Genomic DNA, 19,125 nt, shown 5'->3' with positions numbered 1-19,125 from the left:
GTACTCCGACTCTTCGTTTTAACCGCAATGAAAGATCCTTCGAACCGTTCTTTGTCTCACCCTTCACCTAAGACCAATTTGTCATGGGAGACCCTACCAGGGGCACTAAGTGCCCCAGACAACATAGCTCCTAGGATCATTAGGGCACTCAAACTCCTCCACCACGATAAGGTGACGGTTCAAAGTCGTAGCACAAAATTCTGTTGTAGATTTCTCTGTCAATTTAAGAAGATCCCAGCGATTTAAAGGAGTCCAGTAGTTACTGAGTAGAAAAGTTGGTAAATGAAAATCTCACTGAAAAATGAAATAAAAGAAAAAAGGAGAAGAAACGTAATCAAGCAAGAGTTTCAGGTTGAAGAACTGAGACAAATATTAGTTAGTTTGATCCAGAATGTTCCAGGATCCAGTCTCACTGACTCAACTCAGTGTCAATCAGTCATTTAATTCACCACTTTAAATGTTTCAAACAGGATCCATCAGAGACTCAGACCTGGACCTGGACCCAGCTGTGTGTCCTTTAAGAGCGACCAGTCAAAGGATTTTATAATTAACTTTAGTTCATCAGGAGCTCCCCCAGCCCCAGCAGAGAGGTGAGCTGTATCTAAATGTTGTAACTGTGTAAAATGTAACTGAGTCCGTCTGAAATGTTTGATTCCAACATGTGTTTAATGTGATCTCAGCTCTTTTCACACTCATGTCTATGTTCAGATGTGTGTGTTGGTGAAAGAATGGGTGTTAGGGCTGGGACGATCATCAATAAATCATTTAATCGAACAATAGATGAAAATTAACTCAATTTTCCCAGCTTTTACATATCGGTCTTTGTCAGACACGTGACCTGCATGTCATCCACGCACCCTTATATTGTTACCTCTACCTTTTAACTGGATATGCAGTGTTGCATGATAAGATACGGAAAGAAAGAAAGGTTAAGAAACATACAACTCTATTAATATTTCTCTACTGAAGTGCAGTTTGGGTTGTTGACACTGGCCACTATATTTATAGTTTTTGGTGCAATATTTTCTAACAGAGAGTGAGAGTCCTTTATTTTATATTTTGTTTGCTTTATTTATTTGTTTAGAAGTTCTGGTTCTGGACATTCCAATGTTACATAAATGTTTAATTGTTGCACTTTAAAGGGTGTAAAGGGTTAATTTTACATCTATTTAATGAACCATAAGACATGAGATTCCATAATTGAGATAGCGTTATTATGATACATTAATATTACATGGTTATTTTGGTCTTGACAATGTCGACAATAATATTGTTTGGCATCAATAATTTGCTGGATAATATCTTGTCCAGAAAAATGTGTTATCTTCCCAGGCCTGATGGATTTTATAGGAGTTTCTGAGTGTCTGTAGTTCACCAGTTGGTCCAGCAGGTGTCACCTTTGTGCTTTGGTTCAAACACAGTGTAGGTAGGAAGTCTCAGGTGGCAGGTGTTGCTGGATGGAGGAGCGTGACGCCACATGGACCTTTACCTTGTGCTTGTCTCTGTGTGGACGGACAGAATGTCAGCTAATTCTTCATGATTCCTCCACAGAGTGGACCAGCAGAGCTCAGAGGTTCCCAGTGGTCAGTCTGCCCAGCAGCATCAAACACAACTGGACTCCATCTTTATGGTCTGTACATGGACAACAACTACTTTACCGTGTGTTCTGTTCACAGTCGTCTCCATGCTGCTCTTTGTAGACCAGTGGGTTGTCAGTCGGTCCAACACGGATCTGATGTTTGGCTCCATGAGTTCAGTCTGATGTGTCATTCAGATATGATTCTGTTCCAGCTGCTGGAGGACAACATCCTCACTTTTGTGAAGAACGAGCTGAAGAAGATCCACAAGCTTCTGAGTCCAGATGACCCAGAATGCCTAGAGAGGCTGAGGGAGGATGAGGAGGTGTTAGAGGGTGAGGATGAAGAGCAGAGGAGGAGCAGCAGAGAAGCGTTTGTGAAGATCACAGTTTCCTTCCTGAGGAGGATGAAGCAGGAGGAGCTGGCTGAGCGTCTGCAGAGAAGTAAGAGGATTTCTCTAAAGATTTAACCTGCTGGAGGAATGAAGCACAAACTGATGGATCATTCAGATGTTCACTTCATCATGTTTTGTCTTCATTCAGGACGTGCTGCTCCAGTTAGTCAACAGAAACTTAAAAGTGTTCTAAAGAAGAAGTTCCAGTGTGTGTTTGAGGGAATCGCTGCAGCAGGAAACCCAACCCTTCTGAATCAGATCTACACAGAGCTCTACATCACAGAGGGAGGGACTGGAGAGGTCAATGATGAACATGAGGTCAGACAGATCGAAACAGCATCCAGGAAAGCAGCCAGACCAGAAACAACAATCAGACAAGAAGACATCTTTAAACTCCCACCTGGAAGACACGAACCAATCAGAACAGTGATGACAAAGGGAGTGGCTGGCATCGGGAAAACAGTCCTAACACAGAAGTTCACTCTGGACTGGGCTGAAGACAAAGCCAACCAGAACATCCACTTCCTGTTTCCGTTCACCTTCAGAGAGCTGAATCTGCTGAAGGAGAAGAAGTTCAGCTTGGTGGAACTTGTTCATCACTTCTTTACTGAAACCAAAGAAATCTGGAGCTTTGAAGAGCTCCAGGTTGCGTTCATCTTTGATGGTCTGGATGAGTGTCGACTTCCTCTGGACTTCCACAACAAGGAGGTCCTGACTGATGCTACAGAGTCCACCTCAGTGGATGTTCTGCTGACAAACCTCATCAGGGGGAACCTGCTTCCCTCTGCTCTCATCTGGATCACCACAAGACCTGCAGCAGCCAATCAGATCCCTCCTGAGTGTGTTGGCATGGTGACAGAGGTCAGAGGGTTCACTGACCCACAGAAGGAGGAGTACTTCAGGAAGAGATTCAGAGATGAGGAGCAGGCCAGCAGGATCATCTCCCACATCAAGACATCACGAAGCCTCCACATCATGTGTCACATCCCAGTCTTCTGCTGGATCACTGCTACAGTTCTGGAGGATGTGTTGAAAACCAGAGAGGGAGGAGAGCTGCCCAAGACCCTGACTGAGATGTACGTCCACTTCCTGGTGGTTCAGACCAAAGTCAAGAAGGTCAAGTATGATGGAGGAGTCGAGACAGATCCACACTGGAGTCCAGAGAGCAGGAAGATGATTGAGTCTCTGGGAAAACTGGCTTTTGATCAGCTGGAGAAAGGAAACCTGATCTTCTATGAGTCAGACCTGACAGAGTGTGGCATCGATGTCAGAGCAGCCTCAGTGTACTCAGGAGTGTTCACACAGATCTTTAGAGAGGAGAGAGGAGGACTGTACCAGGACAAGGTGTTCTGCTTCGTCCATCTGAGCGTTCAGGAGTTTCTGGCTTCTCTTCACGTCCATCTGACCTTCAGCAAGTCTGGAGTCAACCTGATGGGAGGAGAAGAAATAAAAAAGAGAATATCTTCATTTAAGAAACCCAAAATAAAACATCTCCACCAGAGTGCTGTGAACAAGGCCTTGGAGAGTCCAAATGGACACCTGGACTTGTTCCTCAGGTTCCTCCTGGGTCTTTCACTGCAGACCAATCAGACTCTCCTACAAGGCCTGCTGACACAGACAGGAAGTAGCTCACAGACCAATCAGAAAACAGTCCAGTACATCAAGGAGAAAATCAGTGAGAATCAGTCTCCAGAGAAAAGCATCAACCTGTTCCACTGTCTGAATGAACTGAATGATGTTTCTCTAGTGGAGGAGATCCAACAGTCTCTGAGTTCAGGAAGTCTCTCCACAGATAAACTGTCTCCTGCTCAGTGGTCCGCTCTGGCCTTCACCTTACTGTCATCAGGAAAAGATCTGGATGTGTTTGACCTGAAGAAATACTCTGCTTCAGAGGAGGTTCTTCTGAGGCTGCTGCCAGTGGTCAAAGCCTCCAACAAAGCTCTGTAGGTCCAGATCCAGCAGGATGTTTCTAAGTCTATTAATGTTGTTTTTTTATTTCATTTATTTAGGAAGGTCCCCTTGTGATCAAAAACTTCATTTTCAAGTGATTCCTGGCCACAAGGCAGCAAAATTTAAAGTCACATTTCTCAGTTACACAGTTAGTTCTATACAACGCTACAGAAGGCAGGCCTCTCTCTCCCCCGACAAACACTGAGAGATAAGACAGGGTTATATACACAGGGGCTGGGGGAATTGGGAACAGGTGAGACATATACACTGAGTAGAGAAGCCAAACAAAGCAAATGAGGAAACTAGGCCTAAAAACCTGTAAAACAAAAACTACTGAACATAAACTAACTTAAACACTTAAGAATTAAAGACATTGGAGAACTAAATATAAATAAATGAATGACCTAAAGAGTTACAGAACTAAATACACACAAAGGCAGGGGATAATTAGAGTACCTAATCTAAATGAATGCCACAACAAGGAGGGGAGACATGAAGGGAAACAGGAGACAAGGACACAAAACGTGACATAATCATTATGCTGTCTGCAGACACTGAGTGGACAATCTAAAGTCTGGAGAGCATAATGATGACTATTGGTCACAAATAGAACAGCAGAGTGACACACAACATCCTGGTGTCATGCTGACAGGCAGGAGGTTTGAACCCAAGATGCAGAACACCAGATCACTCAGACAGGAGTGGATGTAAAGAAGTAAATTCTTTTTTTTTTTTTTTTAAGGTGGAGGCTTAATCCAGCGGTCAAAACACAAAAACAGAAGCTCAGAAACATGAGCAAGGACTCCGGCAAAAACACGGGAGGGAACAGAACAGCACAGACACATACAATGCATGGACAAACACTGAAGGACAAGACAGGGTTTTTAAACACAGAGGAAGGTGATCAGGGGAACAGGTGACAGGTGTGAGTAGTGAGAGCTGGAGGGAAGGCAGGTGCGTACATTAATCTAAATGGTGGAAAGAAAAGAGCAGGAGGGCAGATAAACCTCTAAAACACAGATAACTATACTTAAAGACTGAGGGCAAATATAAAAAACTAATAACTAGAGGGATGAGGAGAACTACTATAAAATCAAGTGGGGACTAACAGGGAGTGATTAGGAGGACACCAGAGGGAAGGCTAGAGAGAACTGAGGAGAACCTGGTGGAATCAATTAACTAAATGGGAAGGGAAAGCTTGACAGGAGGGCAGATAAACATAACCCTATAACACATGGATGTAACTAAACCTAAAAGACAGAGGGCAAAATAAACCACTAATATCCAGATAGGTTAGGAGAACTAATCTAAAGACAACTAGGAAAACCAGGGAGTGACTACGAGGACACAAGAGGAGAGTCTGGAGTGGGAACAGGAGGGGGCTGGGGAACAAAGGGACACAGAACATGACACCTGGTGATGTTGGAAAGATGGATGCAGTGGCGGCTCCAGAAATGTTTTTCTGCAGGTGCTATGAAGGAGCTAGTCTTTTTATTGAGGGTGCTATGAAGGAAGTGGTCATGCGTACCTATTGTTCTCTAAAACACCTTCAACACTAGCAGATACACATGCGTGCACAACACCTCAACAACACCTGAAACAATCATTAATATACATCATAAACATATGAACAATTGTCACCAAGCAGGTTCCCTGATTCCAGCATTAATGAGAGTTCCACTGCTAAAGGAAGACTAAAACCAATGTAGGATCCAAAAGTTTTATTCTAAAACAGTCTGTTAAAAAATATATAAAAAGAACTGTCTTTGCTGTTCAGAAATAAAACAGTTGCTCCCACCAACTGGAGCTCTGGTGCGTTCTCTTTACTGTCCTGTAGGGGCCTCCCTGATGTCCTTCAGTCTCTGGTGCTTATAGAAATCTCCAGGCTAGGGCCCAGCCCCCCTCGTCTGGGCTCCGTCACGGATTGCGTCTGCTCCAGCTCGTCATCAGTCGGGGTGGGCCGCTGCCCCGCTCCTCTTCCCTCCCTGGCTCCGGTTCTGCCGCTGCGAGGAAAACACAAGACACACCTCAGGGGGGCGTTCACTTCCCTCCCAGAATCCACAGGCACGCAGGAAATAGCCACAATATTTCACGTCCCTTCACTTAGCTGTTTGGCGGGCGTTGAATGATTCTGATGTCACGGCTGGATCCTCCTGTGGCGTCCTCTGATCTCTCCCTGGAGATAGAAAGCGTCGGTACCTAGGGCTGGGCGATATGACGATTTTAGACCGTTTTACGATCTACACATCTGACGGTCTGTCATTTTTGAGAGACCGTTTTATCACGATTCACAGCTCTGCTGTTGAATTTCTGCCTCTGAATGAAAAGGGAACTTACCCCAGGCTAATGACACGCCTTTGTTTGACCCTTAACCAATCAGAGTGAGTCATAGTAATATATTAGTGCCCCGCTTGTTTTCACCTGTGTGTGAACAAACATGGCTTCGCCGCGGCTGAGAGCGACAACAAGGTTTTTGTTCCGAAGAGGAACGCAGGGTTTCCTTAGCGCGCGGCGCTAACAACTTAGCGACGTGACATGTCTCAGAGAAAGCGTAAAAACACGTTGGACGCTTCTTCTGAAGCAGGAAAATAACACTGCTTCTTAAGCAGAGCACGACGCCGCCTCGGCTCGTCCACCCTCTGCCGAGCCGGTGTCGGTACCGGACTGAGCTCGGTCACTGGGTCGTTGGAGCTGCCCCGTGACTGCCTGATGGAAAACCAGCGGGTTTCATCAGACTCGTAGTTTCTTGTTTTTGCTGGGGACCTCTGTATTTTACCGCTCCCTCCTGCAGTCTTCCCCCATTAACATTTAAAATGATTCTGTAAACTCCGTGTATCAATAGAAAAAATATCTGCCTCTGCCAGCTGCAGTAAATGTAGTTTCCAAATAATAAGAGGTATTCATCTATGTATCTCCTTTGATCCACATTAGTGATATTCTCAGCACCAGAACAGTGAAGCAAAGAAAGATTCCTGAGTTTGTTAGTAATTTTATTTATTAGGTGCATCTAACCTGTTCTATTTTTCTCTGAAATGAGATCAAATCAGTGCTTCTATGGGTTGTCTCCAATCTGCACTGGAAATTTTTACTTTATTTAGAGACTTGTTGCAGAAAATATTCAGAATGCGCAGTTTTTTGCTACCACAAGCGATCTCTGGTCCAGCCGCACATCAGAGCCGTATTTGAGCTTAACTATCCACTACATGAGCAGTTGGGAGCTACATAGTATTTTGAACAAGTTAATGTTTGCACAATACGTTTGCAATTGACATGTTTGCACTTTAAATATGTTTACGATTTTAATTTATGTTAAGTTACTTGAAAAACGAGAAAAACTGATTTTTGTAATTGTTTCTCTCAGGGCTTTTATCATCTCTGGTGTGAGTTTAAAATATAAGTGTGTTAGCACTGTGCTGATTATCCCTAATATGAATAAATGTTTATTTATTCAATGTTTCTCTTCTTTAATACGCAATTGAAGTTATGCTATCCATGGATAAAAAATCGTGATAAAATCGAAATCGTGATAAAATATTGGAAAAATCGTGATATTCTATTTTTGCCATTTAGCCCAGCTCTATCGGTACCGCAACCCAACTTAGTTCCAGGAACGCGCGTCCCGCTGCTGCCCGGTTACTCTGTGGCGGCTTTGCTCCGTGTCTCTCCTCCCCTCGCACACCTGTCAGTGTCCTTATATCAAGTCCCAATCCCCCAATTGTCCAATCCCAAGCCGCATCAGTCCGTGATTATGAGCTGTGCAGCTGCTCTCAATCAGAAGTTCATTTTCCATGCTCATAACAGGAAAACACAAATCCATGCAAATAAACAAGCAAACATCTCAGAAAAGAAAAACATGCATTGATAATTAGAGGAAAACCGACTTCTGCACAGTAAAGGAGCACTGCATAAACTGTCCCAACTGTGACACAATCGCTGGCTTTTCCATGAAATCATAAACACATACACCCACACAGAAAACCATCTATAGTGTTGCAAGTTTAGCTAACATTAGCGTTAGCATTTCCAGCGGCAAAACCCTGGACTATTGCGGCGGTTGAGGGTTGACTCTCTTCATCCAGATCCGTAGGTTTTTGTGGGTCTGAGATCACTTCCAAAGATTCATTCATTTCTGACTGAACCCGTGGAAATGTGGGCAACAAAAACTGATCCATTTTACCGCTAGCTCTTCCTTTCACTCGTTCACAGGTGGAAAATGAGGTCAAAGGTTAACATCAATTTCCTGTTTTTGTTTAAGTTTTTACTATCTATATGATAATTTACTGATTATTTTTGTTTTGTATGTTCAATATTATCACATCCACACGTTAAATTAAAATTAAATTGTAAAAAAAAAATCAGATTTTTACTTGGGAGTGCAATGACTAATCCAGGGGTAGCTATAGCGCCCCCTAGCGCCCCTGGCGCCGCCACTACAATAAACATCTAAAACCAGAGTGAGTTTAGGTAAAACTGTGCTGACATAGGTCTAAAATAAGAAACCTTCACACATCAGATGCTGCTTTGGTGTTCGTGTCATATATTAAATTTTTAAGTTTTCTTTATTAACATATTTGTACATTTTTCTATCCAGGCTGAGTGTCTCCAACCTGTCAGAGAGAAGCTGTGAAGTTCTGTCCTCAGTTCTCAGCTCCCAGTCCTCTGGTCTCAAAGAACTGGACCTGAGTAGCAACAACCTGCAGGATTCAGGACTGAAGCTTCTGTCTTCTGGACTGAAGAGTCCACACTGTCACCTGGAGACTCTCAGGTCAGGATCAGGACGCGGGGTCAGACTCTTTTATGCCTCATTTCCCAAAGATCACAAACCCAGTTCATTCAGGATTCAGCTCAGTGGCGGCTGGCCAGTAGAGGGCGATAGGGCGCCGCCCTCCCAGTTTTCCCGTGTTTTTAATTTTTATTTAAATAAATAAATAAAATTAACAATAATCACATATTCTAAGTTAATTGTGTGTTTTGTAACAAAAATCAATCATATATATATATATATATATATATATATATATATATATTGCTCTCTGCCGATCTCCGCCAGTCTCTGCCGAGCGGTGGAGGCTGTAGGCTGTTTTTGAATCGCCCAAACAGGACGGGAACAGTCGTCCAATTGCTGACAAGAAAATCAAAGGGTAGGAATGGGAATGTATCCAATCAGCGTCGACGTTGTTTCAGAAGCATGATGGGCGATAGAGCTACCGCCAAAGGTTTCGTTGGTGTTCGGTAGAACTCGGCAGAGTCGTTTTTGGTCGTGACGCAGATGTAACATGGACGCCGCCAGTGACTACAACCAGCATGGATACCGGATCTCAGCAGCCACTGAATTCAGTTCGGTCTCTTCTCCAGTATCCGTTCGAGAGGAGAACTATGGTGGAAAAACTTAATGTCAAAGAGCTTGGACCAGATCAGCCCGACGTAAAGATAAGCCAGCAGGACAAGGAGAGAGGTAAACTGTACACACGAGGCTTCTCCCGAAATTGGTACACCAGGAAGGCTTGGCTAGCTGGATGCAATCACGCTAATGCGTTATTTTGCTTTCCGTGTTTGTTATTCAAAACAGCTGGGACAGATAAGGCATGGATGAGTCAGGAGTTACAGACATGAAACATTTTTCTGAGAAGGTGAAGAAACACAAGTCATCCCGGGCACACATGGACAACAACACGGCGAAGCTAGCCATGCTAGGCAGCAGAGCTAACGTTGCCATGCAGGGAACAACAGCAGCTGGGTGCAGAGGTAAGCTGTACATTAAATTTCTGTGAACAAGACAATCAGAATCAGAAATCCTTGGTTGTCCCACAAATCGGGACATTTGTTTAAATAACATGTTTAATGTGCAATAACTGTAAAAAATAATTTCAACACACATACTTATCAGTGGCGGCTGGTGAAAAATATTTTTGGTGGGACTGTGCTGTTTTTTTTAAACAAACTTGTGCTTTCTGAGCTTTGTGCACAACTTCACTATTTCCTGAATTAAGCACAGCTCTTTTATTTCCTGTCTTACATCATTGGACAAACTGATTAATCCAGGTGTGTCTGACTATTGGCAAACTGCCTTGCGGACCAAGGTTGAAAAATACTGCATTAAATTGCACATAAAATAACATGACCATAAATGGTAAATAGGCAATGCAAGAGGCAAGTAACAAAAACATTTTGTTTAATTTCAACATTTGAGTGAACACGAAAAATTATGAGCAGGTCACTGTTACAGTAATGGTAGTAAACACTACTTAGACAAAATGCCAGAAATTTACACTGTTAGGACTTATGGAAAGTGGAAACACTTTCATAGGAAATAATGGCTGTGTCCAAATCCAGGGGTAGGATGCTTGTGAGTGCGCATTTTGAGGTCGATGACGTCAAAGCGCAGCGACGAGTACTGTCCGAATTCCAAGTATCCTCATTCTCGCGTCCTCAAACGCGTCCTCGCTCCACCCACATTTCGAGGATGGGTCTGATGGATCCTCACAGGAGCAAGGGTATCCCAGCATGCTTTGCGCGCCGGCCGCTGGACTCGACACTCACAACAATGGCGGACGGAGTGGGACAGCAGTACAGCTTAAAATGTAAGTTAGTTAAAAAATAGCGGTCAAAAAAATAAAATACGTGTTTGGGCACTTTTGGTTTGTTTTTTATATACGATCTAATACCGCAAATTGTTTTTGTTCATGTAATTTAAGGCTAAAACATGCCCCACCGAAAACCAGCTTGAATGTGTAATAGGAAAAAACCCACCGTAAACTAGCTTGATCCCAGCAGGCTTTTTAAAAGAAAATAGCGGTAGAAAACTAAGCTGAAAGCGGTTCTGTTTATAGACATTTTTCGTTTGTATAAGTACATTTTAAGCAGAAATCAGCGAGAACGAGCTTGTATGGTGGTCCCGTCATAATTCCTGTGTGTGTGTGTGTGTGTGTTTATCTAGCGAATAAAGCTTCTCATCATTTGTTTTAAGGTTAACACCCCACCGTAAACTTGCTTGAAAGTCTAATAGGAAAACACTCACCGTAAAAGAGCTTGCATCTTATGTAATCATGTAACGAACGCCAAAAATAACGAAAACTAAGTTTAATGTTTATTTAAGTAAATTTCTAAGAAACCACATTACTGATTTAATGTTTTTAATTTCATTTTAGGCGGAAAAAAAACACAGAACACAATTTTCATCTCCCATGTTGATAAATTTAAATATTGTTTTTTGCATGTTTTATCAACTATGATTTATAATCTGACTTTGTTCTTCTATTCCTCTCTATTCTCATCCAGGACCAGTACCTTTAAGGAGCATCTGTAATTTCATTATGCCCACAGTGTTCTCTGTTGTTAAATGACAATAAAGCCTTGTAATTCTAATTCCCTTTGTCTGTAGGACTGCAAGTATCCAGGGTCAGGAGAGGGAGTCAGCGGAAAGCCCACTGCTGAAACCTGGCCCTGGTTTGTCCCCATGGACGAGGTGTTGGGACAGAGGCCTTCCACTATGCCGTCGTCGTCGTCGGCTTCCTCCGCTTATCCGGGTCCGGGTCGCGGGGGCAGCATCCCAACTAGGGAGCTCCAGGCCGTCCTCTCCCCGGCCTTGTCCACCAGCTCCTCCGGCAGGACCCCAAGGCGTTCCCGGACCAGATTGGAGATGTAACCTCTCCAACGTGTCCTGGGTCGACCCGGGGGCCTTCTGCCGGCAGGACATGCCCGAAACACCTCCCCGGGGAGGCGTCCAGGAGGCATCCTGACCAGATGCCCAAACCACCTCAACTGGCTCCTTTCGATCCGGTGGAGCAGCGGTTCTACTCCGAGTCCCTCCCGAATGTCCGAGCTCCTCACCCTATCTCTAAGGCTGAGCCCGGCCACCCTACGGAGGAAACTCATTTCGGCCGCTTGTATCCGCGATCTCGTTCTTTCGGTCATTACCCAAAGCTCATGACCATAGGTGAGGATTGGGACGTAGATCGACCGGTAAATCGAGAGCCTGGCTTTCTGGCTCAGCTCCCTCTTCCCCACGACAGATCGGCTCAGCGTCCGCATCACTGCAGACGCCGAACCAATCCGCCTGTCGATCTCCCGATCCCTCCTACCCTCACTCGTGAACAAGACCCCGAGATACTTAAACTCCTCCACTTGAGGTAGGACCTCTCCCCCGACCCAGAGTTGGCAAGCCACCCTTTCCCGGTCGAGAACCATGGTCTCAGATTTGGAGGTGCTGATCCTCATCCCAGCCGCTTCACACTCGGCCGCGAACCTACCCAGCAAGAGCTGAAGGTCAGAGCTGGATGAAGCTAGGAGGACCACATCATCCGCAAAAAGCAGAGACGAGATTCTCCTGCCACCAAACTCGACACACTCCACACCACGGCTGCATCTAGAAATTCTGTCCATAAAAGTGATGAACAGAACCGGTGACAAAGGGCAGCCCTGGCGGAGTCCAACCCTCACTGGGAACAGGTCCGACTTACTACCGGCTATGCGGACCAAACTCACGCTCCTCTGGTAAAGGGACTGAATGGCCCTTAACAGAAAGCCACCCACCCCATACTCCTGGAGCGTCCCCCACAGGGTGCCCCTGGGGACACGGTCATAAGCCTTCTCCAAATCCACAAAACACATGTGGATTGGTTGGGCAAACTCCCATGCCCCCTCCATCACCCTTGCAAGGGTATAGAGCTGGTCCACAGTTCCACGGCCAGGACGAAAACCACATTGCTCCTCCTCTATCTGAGATTCAACTATCGATCGGACCCTCCTCTCCAGTACCTTGGAGTAGACCTTTCCAGGGAGGCTGAGGAGGCTTCCACTATGCCTCCTGTCCTTATTGCTTCCATTCCCGAGGACACTCCAGGGCCAAGTGCAGCAGTGGGTGAGACAGAGGACAGGGAGAGTGGTGGAAGGAAGCCGGACTCCTCATCAGGGAGAAAAAGGAGAAGGGCTGATGAGCTCCTTGACCTGATCAGGGAGGACATGAGACAACAGAGGGAAGCGGAGGAGAGAAAGAAGGATGGACAGATTTTTAGCATTGATGGAAAGGATGGCAGAGAAATGGGGTTTTTTTCTTTTAGTTTCTGGTTCAGGTTCTATATATGTGTTTGAATGTTTTTGTTATTTGATTAAATGTAATAAAATTTCTATTAATTGATAACTCTTTTTTGATCATTAACAGTTTTATTATTCGGTTTTTAACAAGTAACAACATAGTAAATAAATTGTAAGGGAACATTGTAAGGAATAAAAGTAAAGATAAAAGGAAAATATATACAGTAAACTTGGAAAGCAGGGAGTCTTTGGTGGTGTTGCTAAATCTACTAAACATGGATCGAGGTGGATGGAGTGCAGGAACCGAGATCCGTGGCTGAACGTTTTTGAATGGCAAGTGGAACATCAGACAGAGTGGTCTGCAGAGGGTGCTTCTGGATGCCTGATCTCACTGACCACTGCATCGTCCATCAAAAGGGTTTGCTGGGCTGGGCTGTCACATCACCAACATTCAGATATATGCAAAAAAGGAGATCATGAGTATAATACTTGTAACTCTAGCAGATGACAGGACTAAATGATTTTTAAACTTTAAATACAAAGGCCGGTGACGTTTATTGAGCCGTCGCAGCTCCTCAAAAACCACAAATAAAATGAAATATTGCTGTGGATCCATTTTCAACGTCGCTACTAGCTTGTTAGCCTGTTTGCCGCCGTCACGGTTGCTAGGCAACTGGACCTGGGGGCGGGAATGAAAACGAGGCTAGTACTGTCCGAATTCAGAGCCGCTGACTTCCGGTTTTAGCGGTCTTGCAAGGACCAGGCCTTGCTAGACCGGCGAGGACCCGTACTCACAAGCATCCTACCCCTGGATTCGGACACAGCCATCGTCGTTTTTGGTCGTGACGCAGATGTAACATGGACGCCGCCAGTGACTACAACCAGCATGGATACCGGATCTCAGCAGCCACTGAATTCAGTTCGGTCTCTTCTCCAGTATCCGTTCGAGAGGAGAACTATGGTGGAAAAACTTAATGTCAAAGAGCTTGGACCAGATCAGCCCGACGTAAAGATAAGCCAGCAGGACAAGGAGAGAGGTAAACTGTACACACGAGGCTTCACCCGAAATTGGTACACCAGGAAGGCTTGGCTAGCTGGATGCAATCACGCTAATGCGTTATTTTGCTTTCCGTGTTTGTTATTCAAAGCGGCTGGGACAGATAAGGCATGGATGAGTCAGGAGTTACAGACATGAAACATTTTTCTGAGAAGGTGAAGAAACACGAGTCATCCCGGGCACACATGGACAACAACACGGCGAAGCTAGCCATGCTAGGCAGCAGAGCTAACGTTGCCATGCAGGGAACAACAGCAGCTGGGTGCAGAGGTAAGCTGTACATTAAATTTCTGTGAACAAGACAATCAGAATCAGAAATCCTTGGTTGTCCCAGAAACCAGGACATTTGTTTAATAACATGTTTAATGTGCAATAACTGTAAAAACTAATTTCAACACACATACTTATCAGTGGCGGCTGGTGAAAAATATTTTTGGTGGGACTGTGCTATTTTTTTTTAAACAAACTTGTGCTTTCTGAGCTTTGTGCACAACTTCACTATTTCCTGAATTAAGCACAGCTCTTTTATTTCCTGTCTTACATCATTGGACAAACTGATTAATCCAGGTGTGTCTGACTATTGGCAAACTGCCTTGCGGACCAAGGTTGAAAAATACTGCATTAAATTGCACATAAAATAACATGACCATAAATGGTAAATAGGCAATGCAAGAGGCAAGTAACAAAAACATTTTGTTTAATTTCAACATTTGAGTGAACACGAAAAATTATGAGCAGGTCACTGTTACAGTAATGGTAGTAAACACTACTTAGACAAAATGCCAGAAATTTACACTGTTAGGACTTATGGAAAGTGGAAACACTTTCATAGGAAATAATGTCATCAGTATCCTCTTACAAATGTCATATTTCCCACTTTTTGGGACAAATCAGAAATGTTTTATTGTACCAAAAGCTGGGAAATTTGTTTGCTGCAGCAGGTGTAACAAGTAAAATGGAATCAGATTGATGAATGTACAAATTTACTTGAAATACACATTTACATGATTAAATATGTATAATAGTTATGTGTGTTGAAATTAGTTTTTACAGTTATTGCACATTAAACAATGTACATGTTATTAAACAAATGTCCCGGTTTGTGGGACAACCAAGGATTTCTGATTCTGATTGTCTTGTTTACAGAAATGTAATGTACAGCTTACCTCTGCACCCAGCTGCCGTTCTCCCTGTCCAAACGTCCTCCGTTTCTTTGTTGGCTGCTGCACTGATGCGCTGCATTCCTCGGTCAGAGAATGAATGGAGTCCCCAATGAGACACAAGTTCCACATCCACCTTCTGTGGATCCCAGCCGTTTTGAATAACAAACACAGAAAGCAAAATAACGCATTAGCGTGATTGCATCCAGCTAGCCACTGCTTCCTGGTGTACCAATTTTGGGAGAAGCGTCGTGTGTACAGTTTACCTCTCTCCTCCTCCTGCTGGCTTATCTTTACGTCGGGCTGATCTGGTCCAAGCTCTTTGACATTAAGTTTTTCCACCATAGTTCTCCTCTCGAACGGATAAGAGACCGAACTGAATTCAGTGGCTGCTGAGATCCGGTATCCTGGTTGTAGGCTCACTGGCATCCATGTCTGCGTCTGCTCCATGTGCGTCACGAGCAGGTCACGAGTCACGACCAAAAACGTGCTGGAGTCGAGACTCTCCGAGTTCTACCGAACACCAACGAAAGCCTTGGCGGTAGCTCTATCGCCCATCATGCTTCTGAAACGTTCTGAAACAACGTCAACGCTGATTGGATACATTCCCATTCCTACCCTTTGATTTTCTTGTCAGCAATTGGACAGCTGGTCTCGTCCTGTTGGGCGATTGAAAAACAGCACACAGCCTCCACCGCTTGGCAGAGACCGGCAGAGACCAATATATATATATATATATATATATATATATATATATATATATATATATATATATATATATATATATATATATATATATATATATATATATGATTTATTTTTGTTACAAAACACGCAATTAACTTAGAATATGTGATTATTGTTAATTTTATTTATTTATTTTTTTAAATAAAAATTAAAAACAGTGGGGAAACTGGGAGGGCGGCGCCCTATCGCCCTCTACTGGCCAGCCGCCACTGATACTTATTATACATATTTAATCACGTAAATGTGTATTTCATGTAAATTTGTACATACATCAATCTGATTCCATTTTACTTGTTACACTTCTGCTGCAGCAAACAAATTTCCCAGCTTTTGGGACAATTAAACATTTCTGATTCTCAATTAGATGTTTTTACCTCAAATGTAAAAACATCTGATTGAGAATCAGAAATGTTTTATTGTCCCAAAAACTGGGAAATATGACATTTGTAAGAGGATACTGATGACATTAATTCCTATGAAAGTGTTTCCTATGTACTTATCTGTTGTTTATTTAGTTATCTACTTTAAAGAGGATTAAGACTTTCCTTGAGGAATGTCGCATGCACGTCCCATTTGTCGGTTCCGTTAAAACCCAGTTCCGTTAGAACTTATGAGACTGTGCATCTATCAGGGTTCGGTGGGGATATTGGTGAGTTTTATCGTACTAGACCCTGGTTTATGGACTTCCTAAGTTAAAATCATATCTTCGATTTTAAAGGTGAAATGATATGCAAGACTTGTACCTTTGTAATAGCCCACTTCTTTTTAATCAATCCCGTTATTTTTTGGTTAAAATACTGGGGACGAAGCCTGGCGGGAGGCCATCCCTACCAGCAATTATTTGGGTTATTTGGATTAATTGCGCCCCTATCAGCTTATGTGGGTGGTTGGTAACTATAAAATGATTCTTGTTAGTTGATCAGACTAACATAGATTTATCAATTTATCTAATTAATCCAACCTCCCAGCGCTGATAGAGACTTTTTCAACCTGCAATCAGAGCCAAAATTAACCTTTAATGTTTCGGTTTTATCATCCTTAAGACACCTCGTTACTCGCGGGAGAGGGAGGAGACAAGCTCCTCTTATCTTAAGGTTTCTTTAAATTAATCTGTCACAAACCGTAAAGTAAATCCTGATAATTCAGGAACCTATAATTAATATGCTTACCTCTGTGCAAATAATGGTCAGGGCTCCAACCGTTAAGCTTTAGAGAAAACCTGAAAGAATCAGGGTTATGGATCTTTTTCCAAAAAGTTTATTACAAAATCAAAAAATACAAAAATGAGTAAATATAAAAATAACCGCTTCCCCCAAGGAGGAATTAGTTCTAATGATTAATTAAGAAATAAGGAGTTGATTTACACCAACTCGGTCTTCTGAGTATCACCCCAAACTTCTTCCTCTGCTTCTCTCCAAAAAATGACCTGTCATCCCCCGTCCAGAGGACGGAGGATGACCTCTCCAAATGTGCTCTGTCTCTCTCTGTCGTCTGCCCCAGCTCCTGTCGAATCTCTCCAGCTCTCTCAGAGCTGCTCTTTTATACCCTTCCTGGGCCAGCTTAGACAAGGTAAAAAGTCACATATCATTACCTCATGACAGTGAGGTCATGGGGTCATTTACCAGATACACACTTTTTAGCTCAACACAAGACATTTGGTATCATTTTCACTACATGCAGCATTCTTCTCAACACAGGTCATTACATCATGTTTGTAGCAAATTGTAGGTCTTCCTTCAGCATTCCTGAGAGGGCTTCTTGATCCAAACGGGCTGTTTTTCACTCTGTTCCAAACCTTCTTTTCCCGCTCCTGCCAGAGGTTGGGTCAGCCTCCTGACCTTTTGCCCAGTTCTGTCCTCTTGTCCCTGTGACCCTTCTGTGACCCTCATTCCTGACCACAGTTTTGACCTGCAGCCCAGTTTTGCTCCCAGCTTGGATGCTTGTTTGTGCAGTTGGGCTCCTGTCTTCTGGCTGATTTTACTCGCACAAGCCAGTTCGGTGTGTTTCAGTGTGGGTCCAACCTTATCTCTGTGGCCCACCTTTTGACCCTGTTTCTTGCCACTGTCTTTGGCATGCGGGGACTGGCAACAGGAACACCATGACACAGGATGGGCTGAATGCTCTTGCCATGCTCTCCATGGAAAAAAAAGCTTGTCACAAACATTCCTGACTTCAATAAAAAGCTAATCGAGAGCTTTGCCACTCAGAAGGACAGAAGGGCAAAATTTCTGTACAAATGAGGTATCACACACACACAAATGCATCCACTTGATCTTTGTATAAAGTTGACCTTGGCACAACACTCCAGAAATATTTAACAGTGTAAATTTCTGGCATTTTGTCTAAGTAGTGTTGACTACCATTACTGTAACAGTGACCTGCTCATAATTTTTCGTGTTCACTCAAATGTTGAAATTAAACAAAATGTTTTTGTTACTTGCCTCTTGCATTGCCTATTTACCATTTATGGTCGTGTTATTTTATGTGCAATTTAATGCAGTATTTTTCAACCTTGGTCCGCAAAGCAGCGTGCCAATAGTCAGACACACCTGGATTAATCAGTTTGTCCAATGATGTAAGACAGGAAATAAAAGAGCTGTGCTTAATTCAGGAAATAGTGAAGTTGTGCACAAAGCTCAGAAAGCACAAGTTTGTTTAAAAATAAAAAATAGCACAGTCCCACCAAAAATATTTTTCACCAGCCGCCACTGAGCTCCATGTTTAACTGATGACCAAGTGAAGAGTTGCTTTATTAATTACAAACAAAACATTTTTAATGTTCTTCATGTATTTGATCACCAGAGTTCTGTCTCTTTGTTTGGTCTCCCTTCTCTATTGGAAGTTACTAATCTACCAAGTTACTCATCTTTCCTGTGTGTTGTTGTTTATCCTGTGTGTTATTTTGTGTGTCTGCAGCCTGTCAGGTTGTCTGATCACAGAGGAAGGCTGTGCTTCTCTGGCCTCGGCTCTGAGCTCCAACCCCTCCCATCTGAGAGAGCTGGACCTGAGCTACAATCATCCAGGAGACTCAGGAGTGAAGCTGCTGTCAGCTGGACTGAAGGATCCACACTGGAGACTGGACACTCTCAGGTATGGAGACACCTGCTGCAGATGCTCACAGTTTCTGGTAAAGGAGTTAGGGGACTTTTCTCTTCACAATGACCATTTGGGTCATTCAGTGGCTGGAAAAGACAACCAAACATATTT

At 43.5% G+C, this 19,125-nt stretch overlaps 1 protein-coding gene and 1 long non-coding RNA gene across 9 annotated transcripts in view; one reads left to right on the top strand and one right to left on the bottom strand.

Moving 5' to 3' along the window:
- Positions 1–19,125, top strand: part of LOC107396890 (NLR family CARD domain-containing protein 3) — a 44,742-nt gene that overhangs the window by 15,683 nt on the left and 9,934 nt on the right. For all 8 annotated transcript variants that reach the window (XM_070544228.1, XM_070544232.1, XM_070544226.1 and 5 more), the window contains 6 exons: positions 471–590; positions 1,552–1,630; positions 1,792–2,020; positions 2,120–3,914; positions 8,513–8,686; positions 18,835–19,008. In XM_070544228.1, the coding sequence (XP_070400329.1) occupies positions 471–590; positions 1,552–1,630; positions 1,792–2,020; positions 2,120–3,914; positions 8,513–8,686; positions 18,835–19,008 (2,571 nt within the window). The remainder of the gene's footprint in view (positions 1–470; positions 591–1,551; positions 1,631–1,791; positions 2,021–2,119; positions 3,915–8,512; positions 8,687–18,834; positions 19,009–19,125) is intronic.
- LOC139062674 (uncharacterized) lies at positions 4,632–6,670 on the bottom strand. Its single transcript, XR_011516254.1, has 2 exons — positions 6,259–6,670; positions 4,632–6,126 (listed from the first exon to the last, which is right to left on the bottom strand). It is a non-coding gene; the product is annotated as an uncharacterized lncRNA (long non-coding RNA).

This window comes from Nothobranchius furzeri, chromosome 14 (genome assembly GCF_043380555.1).
Source record: "Nothobranchius furzeri strain GRZ-AD chromosome 14, NfurGRZ-RIMD1, whole genome shotgun sequence".
NCBI lineage: Eukaryota > Metazoa > Chordata > Actinopteri > Cyprinodontiformes > Nothobranchiidae > Nothobranchius > Nothobranchius furzeri.
The sequence above is the reverse complement of the archived record's forward strand: the minus strand, read 5'-3'. Positions and strand labels throughout refer to the sequence as shown.